Below are 23584 nucleotides of genomic sequence, written 5' to 3'. Positions count from 1 at the left end.
ACACGTGCGAGTCAGGCCAACCCCTTCGGAGGGCATCACCCGGGTGGGGGGGGAGTATCTTCGCTGAGCCAGTCCCGAAGGCTGTTTTCAATTTCTCTTCCCGGAGCTGCGCTCAAGGCCAGGTGGCGAATGAGAAGCGCAGTTCGAGCAGCGGCTGGGACGCAGCCTCAACTGCTGGGCCAAAACTCGCGGGGATCCAGCCGGCGGAGCCGAGACGGGGAGACTCTCCGCCGTTAACACCCCCCGAGCCCCGCTTCCCACCCGAGCCCGCTCGCCCTCCGCGGCTCCAGTTCGGCGGCGGCGGCGGCGGCGGCCGAGAGCCAGCGCGGAGTGGGAGGCGCTAGGGCCCGGCCGCGGCCGAGCCCCGGGCCGGCCAGGCGGGCGATCGAGGGGAGGGACCCGTCTTACGGCAGCCCCAGCCGCCAGCTCCATCCTTAGCCGAGCAGCCCGGCTGACGGACATCCTCGGCCAGCCCGGCCATGCAAGGCGCAGCCCGGGCGGGCACAGCCCAGCTCCGGGCAGGCGAAGCGGCTCGGCCGGGGCTGCCTTCGGGGCTAGCGTGACGGCCGGGGGGGAAAAGAGCCCGCGGGGCCCGGACGGGCGTCCCTCGGAGCCGCCTCTGCCCAGCTGCCCGGGGCGCTGCGGACGCCGAAGGCTGGGCGTCGAGCGGGCGAGGATGGGCTGAGGATGGGCTGGCAGCCTCCGCCGTCGAGGATGCTCTGGACCGGCGCCCTGCTCCTGCTGGCGGCGCTGGGGGGCGCGGGCGGGGCGCGCAGTTGCCCCCTCCAGCTGCGCGGCTGCAAGTGCGTGGGCGAGAGGCCGAAGGGGCTGGCCCCGGCCAGGAAGCGGGTCAGCTGCAGCGGCCAGGAGCTGAGGGAGCCGCCGGCGCCGCCTTTGCTGCCCAACGACACCGTCACTCTGTGAGTATTATTTATTTATTTATTTATTTAATAATATTTCTATACCGCCCTTCTCCCGAACTTGGACTCAGGGCGGTGAACAGGGCAAGAATCAAAAATACAAAGTTACAAAAGTTAAAAAAAAAAGAACTAAATATATGCCCACTAAAAACAGTAAATACAAATATTAGCGCGGGCGAGGCTTGGGAAGGGCGGCTGGGTGGGAAAAGCCTAGTGGGGCGAGCGATTCCGCCGCGCTCTGCACTCTGCGCGCGCTCAGAGGCTACCCGCGCAAGCTGAGCCTAACCCTCAGCGCTTTGCAGCCCTCGAGGCGGTTTGCGCGCTCTGCACGTGCCCAGAGGCTTATGGGGTGCGGCGGGGAAGCGGGGGTGGGTGGGTGCGGAAAGAGCTTCCCTGTTCTGTATACCCGGGCCTCGAAGGGGTGGGGAGCGAGCGGGTTTCGGCAAAGCCACCAGCTCCGCGCCGACGGACAGCGCACCGGAATCGGATCGCGATAGCCGCTGCTGGCTGCCGTCGTTCCAAGGCCAGCGAAGTGGGACGGAGAGATCCTGAGATCATTCCCCGCTCAGTGGATTAGTTGCTAGTAGAGACGCAGAACGCAGCCTGCAGAAAGGCACCTTGGTTAGATTTGCCCGGCACGTTAACACGGGGGCCGCATCCCGCTGGTTGTGGGAATCGGCCAATCTAACACAATAGTCCTGTAAACCGGGGTCCTAATGCGCTTTGCTTGGCTAATACGCTACGTGACACGTAGGGGGGGTCTTAATTTGGATCATCTAGAAGATTCTAGAATAGATTTAGGGCTTAGTAAATTGTGCGAAAGTATCCCTTAAGTCAGGGGTCTTCAAACTTGGCCCTTTTATGACTTGTGGACTTCAACTCCCAGAATTCTTCAGCCAGCAAAGCTGAGAGTTGAAGTCCACAAGTCATAAAAGGGCCAAGTTTGAAGACCCCTGATTTAAGTAATCCGCTTGTGTGCAAGAAAGCCCCGTCTCTTTCCTAGGACTTGGAAACCACTGTAAGCTCATGGGAGTTGTAGTCCAAAATAGCTGGAGACTGTCTCAGCTTAGAAATGGATTCGAGTGCTTATGACTTCGATGCCATTTTATCCCACGTGTCAAGCACTGCCTTAAGCGCAGATGTTAAGGAGTTTGAATTGGGGAGATGGGGGGGGGGTGGCCCTACGGAAGGCTGTACACGTGTCTTCACATTAAAATGCAGCTGGCCAGCTTTGCAGTGTTGAAGGGAAGGGGGAATTCGGTTCTGTGAATCCTAGACATTTTGTCCCCACCCTGGCTGAGGAGTTACGTGAGAGAGGGAATCTGTCCCTGAAGGAGTCGAAGTAAGCGGAGGCACCCCTATTTGAAGAGTTAACATAATTAGTCCCGATTTGCATACTTTCATTTTCCATTCCATTCAACGGTTGGCTGCTGCCCCTTGAGTTCTGCGCAGGCGTCTAAAATCTGCCCACTTAAGCTATTTTGTACATCTTTGGAAGTCAATCCATCCCACCAGTGCTGCGATCTTTTACGTCATAAGTTCATTTTCTCTCAATTTTATGCAAAACGTCTACTGCATAAGGGGTTTCCACTCAGCCATAAATGTAGATATTGTTGTTGATGTTTTTTTTCCTCTCTAATCAAAAACACTAATGCCATTATGAATGTGTTTCTCAGGGATATTTTCCCAGTACAGCAAATGAACAGTGTTTGGCAGATTGTTACTCTACGCATGTGCCAAAAGGCACTGGATTGCTGCACGTTGCAAAGTGGGGCAGGGGGGGGGGTGGTGGCTGTGGGGGTCTGAGGTCTGGAGGGTAGACATCTGGGCTGAGTGAGAAGAGTTTCTAGCCTGAGAAAGGTTACAGTGATTGCTTGTCATGAATGAGTTGGCTTAATAGAACTGGAAAAATTGTAGCCCTGGTTTGCATGGAAGAATTTAGGAAAAACAAAACTAGCTAGGGAAATGGCAAAACGTTAAATATCTTTTCAGTTCATTATGAGAATTACAGATATGGGAGTACATGTAAGTAATATATAATATTGCTCAATATTACAGCAGTCAGCAACACAATTTGAAATATATTTTCTTAATTCTCGGGCAGGGATGAAAGCTCTTATTTCTGATTATGTGTTCTAACTGCATTAGATTTTGCTCTCGGTGTATTAATTGATAAAGTCAGTGGTGTTTTTTTTTTTTGTAAAAGAAAAAGGTGCCGGAACTCACACATGTCATACAACCCGCCTTGCCTACCCTACAAGGTTCCATCCAAAAAAGGTGCCGGAACTCCGTTCTGAGCGTTCTATGAGAAAAAAAGCCCTGGATAAAGTAGAAGGAAAATGAAATACAATTTAAAGGGGCTGGTGTAAATTGGCTGGTGCATGCCAACTTCAGTCAGAAGAGAGCTGGAAGGGACCTTGGAGGTCTTCTAGTCAAACCCCCTGCTCAAGCAGGAGACCTACACAATTTGAGACAAATGGCTGTCCAGTCTCTTAAAAACCTTCAGTGATGGAGCACCCACAATGTCTGAAGGCAAGCTGTTCCATTGGTTGGTTGTTCTCACTGTTAGGAAGTTTGTCCTTATCTTCAGTTGCTTCTCTCCTTGGTTAGTTCCCATCCATTGTTTCTTGTCTTGCCTTCTGGTGCTTTGGAAAACAGGTTGACCCCTCTCCATGGTGGCAGCCCCTCAAATACTGGAATACTGCCATCATGTCCCCCCTAGTCCTTCTTCATTGCATTTGGTCTGTGAAAGAAAAAGGTTAGCATCCTGGATGCTTTTTCCCTTAATCCAGAGTTGGCATTATATATATATATATATATATATATATATATATATATATATATATATATATATATATATATATATATATATATATATATATATATATATATATATATATATATATATATCTTAGCCTTCTGTCCGTAAAAGCACTTTGATTTTGCTGGCAGGTTTTGAAGATGATGAGCCATATCCTGAGTAATTTTTTGATTATACGTAGGCTTGGATGCTGAGATGATTTTTTACCATTTTATGGTGTCTCTATTGTTTACCTTTAATATAATGTGCAGAGTATTTATTTGAGTTGATTATAACTTGCAAGAGTGACTTGGTGGAACGGGCCAGCTCTGATAGGAGTATGCAAGTCTCGGAATAAATTAAGGAAGTATATCAATGGACAGATTTTCATAAATGCAGGATGCAGGATATGTATGTAGCAGTCTGCACACGAGCTAATCCTAGCTCCTTGGACAGTCTCTGCATTATTAGGTAAAGCTCAGTACAGAATTTTGAGGGACAATGAGAGTTATTTCAGCCATCTGTTGTGGCTAAGATTTAATTTGAAACTCTCCGGTCACAGTGTGATGTCTTAATTATTTTATACCACTTCCAATTAAAGGAAATGTAGCTCCCTCTCTACCCACCCACCCACCCCTTGGCCTTTTCTTTATATTTATATTTCTTTATATTATATATATTTTTCTTTATATTTTTCCCCATGTTCACTTTTGTGTGTGTGTGAGTCAAATTGCCACTATGTGCTGTTAACCCTTTGGATGATCCCATTTTGATAAACAACAGCCATTCCGTCAGCGGATATTTTTTTTCTTTATATATATTAGAGGCGGCGATCCAAAGACTGGATGTAAATGTCCCCCATTGTTTGGCTCCCCAAACTCTCTCCTTGTTTGCTACTACAATTCACTATCAATAGTCTTATTTCGTTTAGTGACCGTTCTAGGTAGCAGTTACGCCCATTTTTCACACTTGTGACCATTATAGCATATCCATGGTCACGTGATCAAAATTCGGATCCTTGGCAGCTGGCACGTACTTATGACGGTTGCAGCGTTCTGGGGTCACGTGATTCCCTTTTGCGACCTTCTGATAAGCAAAGTCAATGGGGAAATCGGATTCACTTCGCAACCGTGTTACGAACTTAAAAACTACCCTGATTCGCTTAACAACCGGAGGCAAGAAAAGTCGTAAAATGGGGCAAGGGAAATTTTTGGGCTCAGCTGTGATTGTAAGTCGAGGACCAGCTGTGTTACAGTTTCGATGTCAGCCTAACCGTCTTGGGCTGGAACAAGAGGAGAGGTCACCCACCGCATTTTGAACGTTTTAATAATGGAGACTTAGACTATCCCAGAGAGGGTGACTGCAAGCCCCAGAGATGTGGCTGAAGCTCTTGCGCTGTGCTTAAAGCAGACACTTTTGTGGGTTGGCTCCCTCCCTTTTTGAAATCTGAGGACGGTGTATAATCCACGTCCAAAGAACATGATTCTTGCTGCTTTTTTTGCAAAAAATTGGGAGGGCCGGGCAAGCCTCTTTTCATCAAACACAAACCTTTGTGCCAATTTTCTTTTAATGGAGGAAAGAGAGCTTATGCCAGCAAGTCCCCTTGTGTGCTTATTTTCAGTGCATTTCTAACCTTCAAGGGAAATAACACAGCTGACTTCTGGCACCAGACGGCAAACTCAGCTTGATGCATGGAAAGTTAATACATTCAGGAGCAAAACTTGGAAAGGGGGCGGGGGGTGGAGGTGGGGGGGGAGAAAGAGAGAGACATTCCTGACTTTCGCAGCTTGCTAATGAAGCTGCAGGATTCAAACAAGGCTCCAACTTATATAGTGGAATGTTATCACGGAGTCTGTAAAATTGGATCCCGGCTCAACGGGACATCCAGAAATATCTTCCTGAAATAAAGAAGGCTCTCTGTGCCAGATGTGATGTAAAACTTGCTTAAGAATAGGGTTGCAGCTCAACCCTTGGCATTGTTTCTGCACAGGGTTGCATGGCCTGGAGCAGTGCCCCCCACCCAACCTTTTGGGCACCAGGAACCTGTTCTGTGGAGAGAGATTTTTCCATGGACCGGAGGAGCCAGGAGTTTTGCACGCTGCCTGCATCCCTCGGATGGAGCTTTGGTTGTTTGCACGGACTAGTTTCTGGCCTGCTGTGGACCGGTGCTGGTCCACAGATCGGGGGTTAGGGACCCCTCGCGTGGAGCATAGCCCGTAGAAAGCACAGTGGCCTCCCCTTTCAGATAGTCAAGTTCAGCTCTGCTTCTGCTTCTTTGTTGCTTCAGGTCCTTCTTCTTTTTCATTGCCTCTTTCCAGCAGAAAGGCCTTCCAAACTGTTGGGGAAAGTTTAGCTCAGTCAAGGAGCATTTCGGAAGATGAATAACAGAACGACAGTGTTGGAAGTGACTCTGGAGGTCTTCTAGTCCAACCCCCTGCTCAAGCAGGAGATCCTATACCATTCGAGACAAGTGCTTGCCCAGTCTCGTCTTAAAAACCTCCAGCAATGGAGCACCCACAGCTTCTGAAGGCAAGCCCTTCCAATGATGACTTGTTCTCTACTGTCAGAAAATTTGGTGGCTTCTCTCCTTGATTAGTTTCCATCCATTATTTCTTGTCTTGCCTTATGGTGCTTTTGAAAAATAGGTTGACCCCCCCTCCTCTTCTTTGTGGTAGCCCCGCAAATGTTGGAAGAGTGCTACCAGGTCACTTTTTCACAAACGAAAAAGCTGTTTAGCTTTAAGGCTGTATCCCTACTCCAGAATTTGCCTTGCAATTTTTTTCAAGTTTTCCCCCTTTGTTTTGTAGTTGTTGTTGGGTTTTTGTTTTTGTTTTTTTGTTTTTTGACTCATTTGCAGGATGGTAGAGAAAGACTTTTTAATTTCTGTTCAGGATGGTTTGGGACTGAGTCTTGCATTCCTGGGACTGTTTTCTGTTGCATCCTATCAGCCTCCAGCTTCTCTGGCTGTTCACATTTCTCCACCGGCAAAGCTGTGTTATTGCTTTGGTTTTAATGGAAGTATATATAGGAGGTCAAGGAGGCTGGAGGGAGAAGCAATATTATGAAATTGCCATATTTTATTTATCTATCTAATAACTAAACAAGGTCATGAAGATCCAACCTCTATTTCTCTTCTGAAAAAACCCAGACACACATCCTTGCTTTTCTTCCAATCAAAGGAGAGCAGCTCGGGGGGGGGGGGGGAAACGCAAGAGACGCTTTTGGCACTGCACAAAATTCTTTTCCATATCACAAAGAAGTAAGCCCCATTAAACTCAAGCTGTGTTAGAACATGAGCAGAATGTTCAGGAATTTAAAAAGTCATCAGATAACCAAGTTTGTGTCAGTGTTTTAGTTCAGGAAGCACAAGTCAAGTCCGCTTGTATCGGAATTTGCACAGATTAAATTCCTTCACCATCCCTGTGGGTCAGGAGTCATCGTTAACATTTTGGACAAAAATAAGCCCACAAAATGGGTGGGAGTAGGTCAGTAGGATTTATAATTTCCCTTGGTTGTTTGGGGTAGAATTGGTGGAATGAGGTATCCATTGTCATAAGCCAGTTTCAAAATCTAGATAATAGCCTTGGTGCATTTTCTACATCAGCTTGAAAGACAGGGTGCATCAGATTTTTGGGATGTCACTGAAGAGGGGTTCAGAGCTTTGTGGAGTGGGGGAAAGAGGGGATGATTCCACGCCAGTGGCAACAAGTGAGCAGGCAGACACAGATCCATTTGCATGAGTAGCATGCACGTGTGTCCACCACTCATGCAAATGGAGTGTGCATGCACATCCTCGCTGCGCGTGCAAGTGGGTACACACAGGTGTGCTCTCGCTGGCTGTTTCCACATCCTGGTTGCAAACATCTCATGGCCCACCTGTGGGCTGCAGCCCAGAGATTGGAGACCTCTGAAGTAGAGTTATGGTGTAGAAGATGAAATTATTTCTTAAAGAATTTATTTAGGCTCTGAGTTTTATTGTTGCAAAAAATCTAAGAATGCTGATTCAAGCATTTCTCAGTTCACTCAGCAACCTTTTTCTAATGCTATTCAAAATGCTGGTACACTGGTTTTGACATCTAGCAATAGCAATCAAACTTGGATACCACTTCATAGTGCTTTACAGCCCTCTGTAAGTGGTTTACAGAGTCAGCATATTGCCCCCAACAATCTGGGTCCTCATTTTACCAACCTTGGAAGGATGGAAGGTTGAGTCAACCTTGAGCTGGTCAGGATCAAACTCCTAGCTATAGGCAGAGTTAGCCTGCAACACTGCACTCTGCCCACTGCGCACCACAGCTCCTAACAACTGTTTCTGCTGCATGTGGCATGAAATGCTCAAGGAGGCATACATAATACACTTCCCTCCAATTTTATCTACAAAACAACCCCATGATGTGGCTTAGGCTGTGACAAAGATTACCCAAAGCTAGCTAAGTGGGAGTTTAAAATCAGGACACCTTTGTTTTATAGGCCAGCATTTTAACCTCCACACCATACAGGTAGCCAGCGGTGTCAGTTTCTCCAATTGTGCTGAGCTGGCAGGATCTATCTTGGCATTCATTAACAAGATTTTAATCCCCTCCTTTCCTGGATGACCTCTGTGCTAATAGCTTGATGGAAAAAGTACCGTATTCCTAACAAGAGACAGATAGCTGTCTAAGGTCAGAACCAGGCATATTCCCTCTCATGAAGGAGTTCAAACTTTTTCCAGATGTGGAAATTTTGAGCTGGCCTGATTTCTGCCTGTAGCATGATGGCTCAGAAAAATCACATATTTTCTGAGGGGTACAAATGTAGAGTTGGAAAAAAGACATATATAAAATTGCAGTGTATGGCTTCTGTTCCAATTTCTCTGACCTTTTTGGTACAATTTATTTTCCTGCTCCAAACTTTTTCCTTCTGCCTAGTCTCTCCTTGACATGCTTCCAACATTTTATTCTCATTGTTTATTCCTTTACAAATCTGGTTATTCCTCTGTTCCCCACTTAACGTTTGATTGAGGAGGGAGGGGGCAGATAATTGACTCTCATCAGCATACAGCTAGTTGGTCTAGTAGTTAAAGTGCCAGGCTAGAAACTAGGAGACTGTGAGTTCTAGTTCCGCCCTAGCCATGAAACCTAGCTGGGTGACCTTGGGCCAATCACCAGGAGACTGTGAGTTCTAGTTCCGCTTTAGCCATGAAAGCTAGCTGGGTGACTTTGGGCCAATCACCAGGAGACTGTGAGTTCTAGTCCTGCCTTAGGCAGAAAGCCAACTGGATAACCTTGGGCCAGTGACTTTCTCTCAGTGACTGGGGTTGGGATTAGGGTTTTTCCTTTTCCCATCACTGCATTAATTCTCTGCTCAGTTATACAACCCATCATCAATCTTGTAGTCCCAGTCTCCTGGTTTCTAGCCTGATGCAAGACTAATAGTCAGAGCTTTCTATGATGCACGATGGGGAAGTCTTAACCCTGAATCCTAGCCAGTTATATATATACCGTATCTTGATTCCCCAATGCTTACAGTTTGCTTTGGGACCTATAGCAAGCATCCTGCCTCCTGCCATAAGGACTAAACCAGACGTGCTATTCAAGATTGATGTTCAGAATATTCTATTCCAGGGGTCTTCAAACCTGGCCCTTTTATGATGTGGTGGACTTCAACTCCCAGAATTGCTCAGTCAGCGTGGCTGGCTGAGGGATTCTGGGAGTTGAAATCCACAACGTCATAAAAGGACTAAGTTTGAAGACCCCTGTTCTACAGTATTCAGTTGGCTTTCTACAAAAGGATGTTGAGTTGGGGAACCAGGAAGAGATTCAAGGTGCTAGTAATGGTGTTTAAAGCCCTACATGGCAGGGGTCCGGAGTACCTTAGGGAACACCTGCTGCCGGCGTCTACTTCCCTCCGCCCTGTGCGTTCCCACAGAGAGGGTCTCCTCAGGGTGCCACCAATCAGAGAATGTCGATTGGTGGCCCCCAGGGGGAGGTCCTTCTCTGTGGGCGCCCCGGAGCTATGGAACCAGTTACCGGTTGAGCTCCGGATGGCGCCCGATCTTCGCTCCTTTCGCCGCGATCTGAAAACATACTTGTTCGAGCAAGCCGGCCTGGCCTGAGGGGGGGATTGGTGGGGTCTTTTTACTATTTTTATTGGGGTTTTTACCATGTATTAACTGTATTTTTAATCGGGCATGTATTTAATTATCTTTTATTTTTTTGTAAATCTCTGTGTTTTATTCTTGCCCTGTACACCGCCCTGAGTCCTTTGGGAGAAGGGCGGTATAGAAATATTAATAAATTAAATTAAATTAAATTCTGATTACATGGGACCATTGTGTTGCATTAAGGGCAGCACTTTCTTCACTTACTGTTCTTAATATCCAAAATTGTCTCCGTGTTATCCAAAGGGGTCTGGGTGTAGGAGATGTCCAGGCTAAGCCTGAGGGAGAGGGGTCAAACATGTCATCAATCATGAGTCCCTTTGCGCTCATAAGAGATCTAAGTCCAACCCACCTTGAATTCCTGTCTTAGCCCCTGCTAATTTCCCTTGACTATTAACAGTTCAGATTCTTGTAGAAAGCTTAGGCTTCCAATAAATCTTTATAGCCTGGATCTCCTGATTTCCCGGATGCTTGACACTTACAATGATAATTCTGTATGTTTTCCCCCTGCCCCAGCATCCTAGTGAAGGAAATATATAGGTGTGCAAATAGGAAAGAAGGTGTTGGATTGCAGCAGGAATTATTATGGTGGTTGTTGTTGTCATCGTTGTGATGTAATTTTAGGCACAAGAAAGATAGGGACTTTTATTACTTTTCTCCCTTCTTCAGTAAGTTATGGGAACCAGCTCTGAAAGTGACTTTATCCCTTTCATGTGTGATTCAAGCTAGAGGGTGTAAGTGACTTGAATAACTTTTGAGTCACGTTGAGGGCTGTTGGCCAAAGCATCTGGAGGGTTTGCCAGACCCTGGATTAATGAACGCATTGTAAACTATGGTTTGGGAGCTGGCTTGTTTCCAGAAAACATTGTAGCAGCAGTTGGTTTGGTTTTGGCTAGCATAACAAGCTGTGGTTAGCCCATGATGAAACTCTGCAAACTCTTTCTCTGAATATTTTGAGAAGAAAGGGAAGAATAAAATCAACATTTCCAATGCCTTGGTTTCAATACATTAAAGGTTAGTTTGTTTCATGTGAATATTGGGCAAGGCTGCTTAAAGAATTAATAATGTGATTGAATTTAGGCTTAGCGTATTGTACAAATCAAGCTATTGTGGTTAGTCAACTGTGGCTTAAGATTTAGTGGGAAAAGGAGTCTACAGTTACTTAGAATATGCCTTTGTATGCTGGATGAGCCACGTGCTTTTCACACTGGATAAATTTAAGAATGCAAAATCTCAGTTTCTGTTTGACTATTACACCCTTCCTGATTCTGTTTCAGCTGATACGCTTAAAACTATCAGAAACATAACGTAGTTGAGTTTCCTCAAATCAATCTCGAACTCAATTGTTCCACAAATGAGATCTGGTGTAGCAAGTTAGCTAACTAGGATTCAGTAAAAAGTAACTATAAATATACACTGTGTTGATTCTACATGCCTTATAACATTTCATAAACTGTCCATCAAAAGTAAAAATAGACAGGAAATAAGCTGTGATTTTAATGTTACTTTCAAGCAGTTCCCAGCTTTCGTAGAAATAGTCTTTATTGGAATGCTTGGCATGAGAAAATTGGTATAGTATATTTCAATGGTGTTTAGATTATAAAGGAAAAAAAAACATACTAACATGGTAATTTTGGTGGATTCACTATTTTCCGTTCCAATGTCTTTGTTTAGACTTTACTGAAAACAATGCTGAATTATAGCAGAATAAATTTTAGCCTGCCTGAAAAGTTTTATGGATGATTGCATGTGTTTTCTACAATTGTTGCCTTGGTGGGGGGGGAAGAAAGGAAGGAAGGAAGGAAGGAAGGAAGGAAGGAAGGAAGGAAGGAAGAAAGAAAGAAAGAAAGAAAGAAAGAAAGAGGAAGGAGGGAGGGAGAGAGGAAGGAAGGAAGGAAGGAAGGAAGGAAGGAAGGAAGGAAGGAAGGAGAGAGAATAGGTTTTCTATTCATTTTAACTGCCCAATTTAATGGATTAGGCAGTTAATGAATATTTGTCTATTTGTTACATTTTCATTAATTTGATTTGTTTGTTGCATTTCTAACATTTGATACTTCTCCACAGTTTGTTTTTTTTAAAAAAAACATGTAATGGAAATTTTTCCAAGCACATTATTTGTGCTTCTACATAATGTCCCTAAGACCACAAAGAAGTATTTCGAAGCAACCAGAACATTTGAATTTACCACAGAGGCTTCAAACCTCCATGGGGATAAATCCACAGCAAACTTTCTATAGAACTGCACTCTCCAATTTATGGAACAGCCCTCTTCATCTAGATGCCTGTGATACTTTAGTCATCTCTAAAACTTGGGAATTTTGGAAATCATAGTTTGGCATGTCCAGAAGAGTAGTAGCTTACTATTACTGCAATAATAACTAACTAATTCCCTCCCTCCCTCCCTCCCCACCCTCTCTCAAGGTCTACAAAGATTTGTAGTTCTTCTAGCTTGCATCCGAAACAGGATTTGCCCAATATGAATTGGGCAGCCTTTGCGCTGATCACAAAACTTCCTTTTCCCGTTACAAGATAGCCAACACTTTGGCCAACACTTGTGATCTGCTGAAAATTAAAGTTAAAAAAGAGAGAGAGAGAAAACGTAAATGGGATAGGAGGCAGCACATGTATCTTTATTGAGTGTAAGTTGGATGTAGTCACTAGATTATACTCCTTCTTAAGCAAACGCTTAACTGGCTTCCTACAAATGCATCTTCCTACAGAAATTTTGTTTAATCTCAGTAGAGACAAAATAACTCCAGTCCCTTCTTTCTCTCAGCTTGTCCTAAAGCCAATGTGTCTGGATATTTTTCTTTGGGTGCAAGGATGATGTATGCTTTGTATGTAGCAGAAGACTTTAATTCTAACGTGTGACATCTTTCTTTAAAAAAATATAGGTAAGATTTGATGGTAAATATTACAGATTGTGACTTGGGGAGCATATCGTCTATCAAAGGGAGGAAGTTCTAGGCTGGTTCTAGGCTAGTTGCATGAATAACCTCATGTGGCGTCAAGTGCTAAATAAATAAAGTGTATTTTCCAAGAGACCAAAGTTTCTACCAAGAATATCTTCTTTATCCAGATCTGAATCCTAAAGGTGTTAGGCTGGGAATTTCAAGAGATCCCATCAAGTAAAACTTTTTTTTTTAAATGGTTAGAATCGTAACAAGTCTACCACATCCGAAATCTTTCCCAAATAGTTTTGATGGCAGAATCAGCCAGGCTCCTTGCCACATGCAGAACTCTGTGTCTGTTAGTCTTTAAGCATGTGCTTTTAATTATTGCAAGTTTAACAACAACAACAACAGCAGATAGAGCTGAAAAAGACAACCCCCCTCTCTCTTTTTCCTCTTTTTGCTTTCAGCTTCCTATTCTGCTGTAAGAGAAGCTTCTTTGTCTGTCTGTCTGTCTCTCTTTCTCTCTCTCTTTTCTTCTGCATTCAGCTTCCTATTCTCCTGTAAAAGAAGTTTCTCTCTGTGTGTGTGTTTCTCTCTCTCTTTCTTCTTTTTCTCTCTGTCTCTCTGTCTCTCTCTCTTTTCTTCTGCGTTCAGCTTCTTATTCTGCTGTAAGAGAAGCCCCCCCCTTTTCCCTTTTACTTCTGCTTTCAGCTCGATATTCTGCTGTCAGGGGTGGCAAGTTGATAGAAATCAACTTTAGGGGTGGGGGGGTGGAGGTTTCCTGCCCTTCTTCATCCTGCCTTCTGACAGAGGAAAGGCATTCCCTCCACACCCACCCCCCACCCCACCCTCGTCGCTTTTTGGGGTCAGCTCCGAGGAAGTTTATTGTTTTAGCAGCCCCATTTCTGGAACTGTTATTTATTCAAGTGGATTCCAGCACGCCTGAGAAAATAATCGTGTGTTTTCCTTTCAGCTCCTCGTTTGAGATTAAAGAAAGAAGGAACATTCCCTAGCAAACGAAGCTCGGCTGCTCGATAGGCTGGCGGTCATTCCTAGAAGGCTTGGAGGAGGGCCCTAGGAGATTGTGTGCCTAGCAATTAAGTGGCATTAGTTTCAAGCTGCTGGAAATGGGAGGTGACTCAGTGTGAAGATTGTGTGTTGCTTGCAAGGGATTGGCTCAAGGTGGGCAAGCAATACTGCATCAGCACCGTTTAGTTAGCAGCTCTGGTCAAATCTAATCTAACGGCTTGCCTGCAGAAGTTGTGGGTGCTCCGTCACTGGAGGTTTTCCAGAAGAGCTTGGACAGCCATTTGCCCAGAATGGCATATGGTCTCCTGCTTGAGAAGGGTATTAGACTAGAAGACCTCCAAGGTCCCTTCCCAACTATTCTTCTGTTTTCTAATCCAGGGGTCCCCAACCCCCAGTCTGTGGACTGGCACCAATCCTTGGCATGTCAGAAATCGGGACGCGCAAGCAAACGAAGCCCTATTCGCGGGATGCAGGCAGCACACGACACCATGCCCCTTCCTGTCCAGGGAAAAACCTCTGTCCATGGAACTGGTCCCTGGTGCCCAAAAGGTCACTCTACTACTAGGGCAGGGGTAGGTAACCTTGGCTCCTTTATGACTCGTGGACTTCAACTCCCAGAATTCCTGAGCCAGCCATGCTGAGGGGAAAGGGAGGAGGTTTCCATGCTTAGCCATGCTGGCTCAGGAATTCTGGGAGTTGAAGTCCACGAGTCATAAAAGAGCCAAGGTTGCCTACCCCTGGACTAGGTCTAGGCTGCTTTATGACTCGTGGACTTCAACTCCCAGAATTCCTGAGCCAGCCATGCTGAGGGGAAAGGGAGGAGGTTTCCATGTTTAGCCATGCTGGCTCAGGAATTCTGGGAGTTGAAGTCCACAAGTCATAAAAGAGCCAAAGTTGCCTATCTCTGTACTAGGGGAATGTCCCAGAGGTGCATTTATTTTAAAAGCAACTGGACCTGCTGGTTTTTCTTTAAGACACTGATTTTTTTTCTTTAAGATGTTTCACTTCTCATCCAAGAGGCTTCTTCAGTTCTAACTAACTGGTGGGGAAATCAAATTAGTTGGAACTGAAGAAGCTTCTTAAATGAGAAGCAAAACGTCTTAAAGAAAAATCAGCAAGTCCAGCTGCCTTTAAAATAAAAGCGTCCTGGGAACAACCATGATCTGGATGAATGGGAACCTCTGTAGACCCTTGATTTGACTGAACTCTGGCTTGATGACGCTTCTCAACTTTAGAATCTTCTGGGTCTTTTCTCCTTTCCTTCTGAGTTCATATGTTGTTTGAGGGTTATCTCTTCCCACAGGCAAAGATGAGGATGGTTAATACCAATCCTGAAGTATCTGGTAGGACGTTCTATTGGAAATGGCTTCTTGCTTGCTTGTTTGATCTGTCCTCTGACATACAACGGATTCTGAGCATTTTTGATGGCTTTTGATGTTTCAGCACCTCTCAGAATCAGCTCAACATCTTCTAGATTAAAGCCCTCCTCGTTTTCTTCTTGCAGCAGCAAACACATTTTGGAAAGGTTTTGGCTTGTGGTTTGTTCTCCGAGCTTGTTTCAATATAATTATATGAACTTTTCGTCACCAAACTAGGTAACATCATCAGCAAAATTTTCTTGTCCTATTCATTTTGGAAAGGCTGAGGTGAGTGTGTTCACGTACTCACATTTTTTTTTAATAAAGCTACTGTATATAAAAAGACACTGTGGCTTAGTGCCACAGAAAAAGCAAGGAGAAAAGGAAGGGAGGTTACTGTGAAAATCAGACGAACTGGTTATTCCAACTTTCTGACAAGAGGCAGAATCATTGTGGGCTGTTCCCTGACACCACTGGATGACCTCGCCAGGGCTCGTTGCCTTGGAAGAGTGAGGAAGATTCTCAGGGATGACTCACACCCCGAACGGTATCTCTTTACTCTCCTACCATCCGGTAGGAGATATAGGAATATAGCCAGCCGTACCAACAGGCTGAAAAATAGCTTTTATCCGTGGGCTGTTAGGCTTTTAAATGGGACATAATCTTATGCAGAATTGACTTGGGAGGCCGGTGTGTGATGTACTTGGTTCACATAGTGTGGTGGGATGGAGGGTTTGTTGTCACTGTGTGTTGGGGGGAGAGAGAGTACGGGGGGGAGGCTCAGCTAATCTCAATGTACACATGTTGTACTTTGACAATAAAGGATTATTATTATTATTATTATTATTATTATTATTATTATTATTATTATTATTATTATCTCGTAACCACTAAGATGATGATATCCACATATCCGAATACCAACTTTTGCTCAGCGTCATGCTTTGTTCTCTCTCAGTTCCTTCATGCTTGAGGGGATGGCAAATGTTCCTACAATAGAAAGATTGGAAGGCTATACGGCTCACAGACCAAAAAGCAGTTCTCAGTACCCACTTTACTTAAAAGCATTTGGGACTGTGCATTTCAGGAAAGTTATTATTAGCTTTTAATCTGTACACCCCAGAATCTGCGGGCACCGCTTTCCACCAAAGCCCAAACAGTCTTCTATCCCAAACCAAGACGAGCTATTTTAAAAACAAGGATTGCACTCAGCGGTGGAAAGAGAGAAAGAATCTTGGAATCACAAGAGCGCTTTGTGGCTGAAGAGATCTTTGGGATCATAATTTCTTACTTTTTTTTTAACTTCTAATAACAGAAGACAGAGAAGCCGAGCTGAAAAAAAAACACCGTGGTTGCAATAATGAAGTGCCTTTGGAGCCTAATGTATCTCTTGAGATACGCTGGGCAAGATTGCCAACATTTTGGCCTGATTGCAAGAGGCCCAACATTATTCCTAGCACAATAAATAAAGCTGCACCAATTGCAGTTTTCACTGTCACCCTAAAATAGTAGTGGGTGGAAGGAACAATATATACAGGTTAAATACCTGATTTTTTTTCTCTTCCCATATGTACTTGCAGAAAAGCTGAGAATTTTAGATTCAAAAATATGCCCAAGAAGTTGAGATCAGCTTTTCTGCAGGATGGGCTTATTTGTGAATGTACAGGTAATGCTTGATTTACAACTGGCTGGCTCAGGAATTCTGGGAGTTGAAGTCCACGAGTCATTAAAGAGCCAAGGTTGCCTACCCCTGATTTAGTGTAACCATTTAGTAAACGTTTACTTACAATGGCACTGAAAAAAGTGACTCAAGACCATCTGTCAGACTTGTGACCATTGCAGTATCCCCATGGTCAAGTGATTTATTTTTGGATGCTTGACAACTGACTCACATTTATGACGGTTACAGTATCTCTGGGTTGTGGGATCCCGCTTTTGCGACCTTCTGTCAAGCAAATTCAATGGGGAAGCCAGATTCCCTTAACAACTGTGTTACTAACTTAACAACTGCAGTGATTCCGTTAACAACTGTGACGCGAAAAGTCCTAAAATGGGGCAAAACTCACGTAACCAATTTCTCACTTAGCAATGTAAATTTTGGGCTTAATTGTAATCGTAAATTGAGGACTACCTGCATATACTAATACTTTTTCTTAAAGTATCCAAATATACTCACAGATAAGCCTGCCTTCAAACATTTTAACTGAAATGCGCTGAAAAATGCACCACCAAAAGCCAATTGTGAAAATTAAAACGTAATAATTTTGATGGCTTTATCCGTGGCTCTTCATATCTGCAAAAATATACAGTATTTTTTTCCCCTTTCTGGTGCCTCTTCATCCCTTCCTTCTGTTGCTTATTTTTGATCTAACGAGTAATCGGTAATGACAAGGTATGGAGAAGGGGTTCTCTGGGAAGATTCAGCTTTGGTCTCACGTGAAAAATATGAATAAAACTGATTAGGTGATGACTGAATCAGGGCAGAGAGCTTGATAGTTGGGCAGACAGCTCCAAGCCAACCTTGCGGAAAAAAGATTTCCCTGCTAGGATACATTTGGGATGGGATGGGGAATGAAACAGCCAGTATTTAAGATAGAATTTGGGCCAGTTGCCAGGACCAGAGTTTACTCTTCCGAGCTTTTGGATCATGCTGGAGCCCATCTTAGGGAACTTCTCTCTAACGGAATACGTGCGTTGGGCTGTTCTGTGAGTTGTATTTATATGATGCCTTCCTATTGGTTGACTGGTGTGTTAATGGCTGGCGATTGGCTTTTGTTTCCTTGTGCTGCCAAGCTCTCAACTTCTAAGTACGTGATAAGTTGGAGGTAAACCAGCACTCCTCTTAACTGACAAGGGGCCCATTTCCCAGGCTTCAGGCATTTCCCTATCTATCTTTCTACCTGCATGGCCAACCATCTTAGAAGCTGCAAAATTGGCGGTGTGTCCTTGTTCATTTCAACGTGAGACTACCAATGAGTTTGGGTTTTCTTGTCTGACCACTTGCTCATGGTCTTGCTCCAGTATTTAACTTAAGCTAAATTCTGCCAGCGTTTGTCCGAGGACGTCTCCGTGGTCATGTGGCCGGCATGACTAGACACCAAAGGCACACAGAACGCTGTTACCTTCCCACCGTAGTGGTCCCTATTTTTCTACTTGCATTTTTACGTGCTTTCGAACTGCTAGGTTGGCAGAAGCTGGGACGAGTAACAGGCGCTCACTCTGTTACGCGGCACTCGGGATTCGACCCGCCAAACTGCCGACCTTCTGGACACTACTGTAATATAAATCAGAGGCCCAATAGCCAAAGAAGGTTTAATATGTTAGCTAAAAGTCCTAGTGATAGGATCTGAGCATCCCATGGTTTGGGTCTCCTGGCATTATTATGTTTTAATTCATAGTAGTATAGAAGTAGATCCATTTTGGTTCTAGTGGTTAAGACACCAGGCTAGAAACCAGGAGACTATGAGATCAAGACCTGCCTTTGGCATAAAAGCTGGCCCAAGTGATTTTGGGCCAGTCAATCTCTCACGGCTCATGATGTCAAGCTCAAGCAACAATCTTTGGCTGGCCAATTCTTGTTGCAACCACTGGATCAACAGTCTGTTGATCTGAAAAAAGGGGACCCTGCACTCGCCTGGAAAAATGTTAGGAAGAAAAAAAAAGTATCTATAGAAATGTTACTTAATGCAGAGGTCCCCAACCTTTTGGGCACCAGGGACCAGTTCTGTGGAGAGAGGTTTTTCTGCAGACCGGACGGTGCATTGTTTTGTGTGCTGCCTGCATCCCACAGATGGGGCTTTGCTTGTTTGTGCAGACCAGTTGCTGGCATGCCGTGGCCCGGTACTTGTCCACGGACCAAGGGTTGGGGACCCCTGACTTAAGGATAGGATGAGATATATAGATTCCTCTCCTTTGCCATATCTTTAGATCGAATTGATGGGCACCTCCTTTTCCTTTAATAGCTCCGTGTTTTTTATGGCAGTGTAGCTGTTCCAATCTAATTTTTATGCTTGATGATCCATATGTATATCTATCCAACTAGGCACGCACTACAGGGTCCGTTTGATTGCAGCTGCAAATAATCCTATGTAATATATGTGAAATGAAGCCAGTGAGTCAAATATCAGCAGATCTGGGGCCAGAAAGCACCATTATGTCAACATAGATCAGATGTCTGCTGACTCCTTAAGAGGAGATGGGAGGAAAAAGCCCAGAAATTAATTCCTGGAGCACAGACTTCTATATAGACTCTGATTTCCCCATACTGTAAGGAAAACATCTGGATATATGGCTTCTTTCTGACCCACAATAAACTTGTCTAGTTTTACTTGGAGAAGTCTGCTGCTAAGCTCCAAGTTCTGATTAAGGCATGCCTGGAAAGACAAGATTTATAGTTCTTTATTTGTAATTGTTCCTGGTGATCCTTCAGCATTACTTCTGGGACCATTAATTCCTTGTCCATAATGCTTCTTGCACAATCAGATCACATTCCTGCTAGAGGAAATTACATTACATTGATGACTGGTCTTTCTAGTTAAGAGCTGTCATCATTAACTACAAAGTCTCCAGGGATTCAGATGGGAGTTTTTCTGAGCTTTATGCTAAGGATTGGACCTTGGTCCTTTTAATGCAAAGTATGTGCGTTATCACTGAACTGTGGTCCTACGAATCCTCTAGAAAATTGGAACAGAACAGAACAGAACAGAACAGAATAGAATAGAATAGAATAGAATAGAATAGAATAGAATAGAATAGAATAGAATAGAATAGAATAGAATAGAGCTGGAAGGGAGCTTTGAGGTCTTCTAGTCCAGCTCAGGTAGGAGAACCTATACCATCTCAGCCAGGTGATTGTCCAGTCTCTTCTTGAAAAATTCCAGTGATGGAGCACCCACGATTTCTGGGAGTAAGCTGTTCCACTGGTTGGGATAGACACACACACACACACACACACACACACACACACACACACACACACTTTGGAGCCACTGAGCTGTGCTAGGTTAATCCTTTTATATCTGTCCATTGAAGTCAATTGCACAATAAAGGGGAATGCATACAAAACCTCCAAATACAATTTTCAGGAATTATCATTTAATTGACCTGCCTTTCAGTGCTCCATCCGATCATTGAATCAATCAGAATAGAGCTGGAAGGGACCTTCGAGGTCTTCTTGTCCAACCGCTTGCTCAAGCAGAAGACCCTATACTATTTCAGACAAGTGACTGTCCAGTCTCTTCTAAAAAAAACCTTCAGTGAAGAAGCACCCACAACTTCTGATGGCAAGCTGTGCACGGGTCGGCAACCTGCGGCTCTGGAGCTGCATGTGGCTCTTTCAGTCTTCTCATGTGTCTCCCAGTTTGCAGAGACAGAGACAGAGGGAGGCACTTGTGCTTCCCTTCTCTCTCTCTCTCTCTGTGTATAAAACTCACACTCCTCTGAGAAGCTGACAAGCTTATTGGGCTGGGCTTCTGCCTCTACTGTGTCTCCACAGGAAGCAGGAAGCAGCAGCTGTCAAGGGCAGGAGAGCCAGCCCAATAAGAATGTGTGTCAGCTTGTCCAGAACAGTGTGAAGCCAGCTTGCCAGGTGAGCAGAAGATCGGAGAGAGGGAGAGAGAGAGAGGGAAAGAGAGGGAGGGAGGGAGAGAGAGGGGGGGGAGAAGGGAACCCTTATTTCTTTACTTGTGGAGCAGATAATCCCATGGTCAGAAGAAGAAACCCACATAATTTTTGAAGCAATTAAAAAAAAAGAATGGAAGCAGGAATGTTTCTCTCCCTTTGCCCTTTGTGTCCTCTTCATTGTCCTGCCTACAGCGCCAGAGGATGGGTGGAGGGACCCTTTGGGAAGGAAGTGCAGAGCTGCATCCTCTTTCGCTAAGAGGTAAAGACAGGACCTTGCCATGTGGACCTTTAGTGAGCAAAATTCAATGGGTTTGCATTCTCCCCTCCTTCCTTGCTCAGCTTGGAGTGCCAGCTGAAAGTGCATCCGATGGGTCTGAATCTCTTCTGAAAATGAGGCTGAAAGCTCCTTCATTGGTCTAGGTGGCTTGGAAGTGGATAGTTCTCTTTGGGCCTGTAATCTTTTTGATTCCCTGTTTTGTTTTGTTTTTTCATTAACCTGATTTCCCCTTTAAACAAATGAACACAGACTTTCTATTTTTCTATGTGTGTGTGTGTGTGTGTGTGTGTGTGTGTGTGTGTGCAAGAGTTTTCTTAGACAGCAACTCTTAACAGATGCTGTAGAGACAGACCAACATGCCAGACGTGATTTTATATAGGCCCAGAAGAGTTTTCAATCAGAATAGAGCTGGAAGGGATCTTGGAGGTCTTCTAGTCCAACCCCCTGCTCAAGCAGGAGACCCTATACCATTTCAGATAAGTGGCTGTCCAGTCTTCTCTTAAAAGCCTCCAACGATGAAGCACCTACAACTTCTGGAGGCAAGCTGTTCCACTGGTTAATTTTTTCTCACTGTTAGGAAGTTTCTCCTTAATTCCAGGTTGCTTCTCTCCTTGATTAGTTTCCATCCATTGTTTCTTGTCTGGCCTTCTGGTGCTAAGGAAAATAAGTTGACCCCCCCCCCCTCCTCCTCTTTGTGCCAGCCCCTCAAATACTGGAATACTGCTATAATGTCACCCCCTAGTCCTTCTTTTCTCTAGACTTGCCATATACCCAATTCTTGCAACCGTTCTTCATATGTTTTTGTCTCCAGGCACTTAATCATCTTAGTTGCTCTTCTTTGCACTTTTTCCTAAAGTCTCAACATCATTTTTTGTAATGTAACCAAAACTGGATGCAGTGTTTCCAGTGTGGTCTTACCAAGGATTTATAAAGCCGTATTAGTAAGTCATGTAATTTTGAATCTATGCGTCAAGTTTCCGTTGTATGAACAAGAGACATAGTGTCAAGCAATAACATTCGATGTTAGCAGCGTTGACATCATGTCTCTTGTTCTTACAACCAAGGATTGTAGGTGTTTTGGCTACTGCCATACAGTGCTGGCTCATGTTTAAGTGATCATCCACTAGGACAGGGGTAGGCAACCTTGGCTCTTTTATGACTCATGGACTTCAACTCCCAGAATTCCTGAGTCAGCTATGCTAACTCAGGAATTCTGGGAGTTGAAGTCCATGAGTCATAAAAGAGCCGAGGTTGCCTACCCCTGCACTAGGACTCCAAGGTCCCTCTCACAGTTACTGTTTTTGAGCCAGGTTTCACCTAATCTGTTCTTGTACCTTTGGTTTTCCCTATCTAGGTGTAAAAACCTTGCCTCTTAGATCTTTGAAACCTGCTTCTTTTACTTCCATGCAAAATATCTTCCCTTACTGGTTTCATCTCCCATTTATCTCCACTTCTAACTCTACTTGACTCATTGGCCTTATAATTGTTGCCTGGGAATGTTTGTTTATTGCCAAAGTAAATGCTGCCAGTTGCAAGGATCTCTTCAGCTATCGGGGGTAATGGGACATGAAGTCAAAACATAAGATGAAGGAAAGCCACCATACAAATGGGAAGCTTGAGGGCAATTCCATCCAACCCCTTCCTTGGTCTTTCATTTTGCCTAGTGACAATATTTGATTCTGTGTCCTAATTCCGCTGCTTAGCCATAAGCCCCTCAAAAGCGATTCAAGGTTAATGAAACGTCAGTAAAAGGACTCTCTGTTACAAAGAACAATGAAAGCGGTCAAGATAATTGGTAGTTTGAAAAATAAAAAAACAAGTAAAAAAGGCGTCTCTAAAATGGCCTAAGTTCCAATGTATGTTTGTTTAAGTTAAACCAAAGAAAGCGCCATTAAATAAACACGTTCTGTTTGAAAGGGGGAAGAAAAACACGGTGCCAATCTGAACTCAGGCATGGAGGACATTCTGCAAGTTAGGCCTGGGTGTTGCTGACTGAACTGACTGATTGCTCAATTAGTCACTAAGTCAATTAATGATTTATTTATCAACACATGCAATTAATTTTTTAAACCTGGAGCAAGGATTCCCCCCCCCTTCGGGATCATGGCTACATTCCCTCATACTGAATAAGACTGTCAGTTCTCCAAGACAGGCCAAACTGGGAAACCAAATAAATACAAGCAAGTTCTACTTTTATTATAAGGTTATTTTAGCAGTTTCTTGCAGGTCTGAATAGCTTTTCCCCTCCTTATCTTTATTATCATGGGAACTAGGGAAGGTCAAGTCTGAGACACTTTCTCAAATTACATTTCTGCCTTGGGACGCAGATGTCTTTTGTCTGACCATTGTCTTGATTATGCCTCTTCCTCTTGCTCCACAAAGTACTTCCTTCTGCCCATTACAAGGATCATAGTTGGTCACTTTTGACCACACCACCATCCTTCCTTCTCTTTCTCTTTCTCCTCCCACACCTACGTTCTCCCTGTACCAGGCCAGAGATCACAGCTGATCATAACGATCAATGGTCAAGAGTTGGCCACCCCAA

The 23584-nt window shown here is 44.4% G+C and overlaps 1 protein-coding gene across 1 annotated transcript in view; it reads left to right on the top strand.

Moving 5' to 3' along the window:
- Window positions 1–687: 687 nt before the first annotated feature.
- Window positions 688–23584, top strand: part of ADGRA2 (adhesion G protein-coupled receptor A2) — a gene marked incomplete at its 5' end in the record, with an annotated part of 82504 nt that continues 59607 nt past the window's right edge. The window contains one exon of the mRNA XM_083368556.1: window positions 688–920. Coding sequence (XP_083224682.1) covers window positions 688–920 — 233 coding nt within the window. The remainder of the gene's footprint in view (window positions 921–23584) is intronic.

The sequence above is a fragment of the Vipera ursinii genome (assembly GCF_947247035.1).
Source record: "Vipera ursinii genome assembly, chromosome: 8".
Classification (NCBI taxonomy): Eukaryota; Metazoa; Chordata; class Lepidosauria; order Squamata; family Viperidae; genus Vipera; species Vipera ursinii.
The sequence above is the reverse complement of the archived record's forward strand: the minus strand, read 5'-3'. Positions and strand labels throughout refer to the sequence as shown.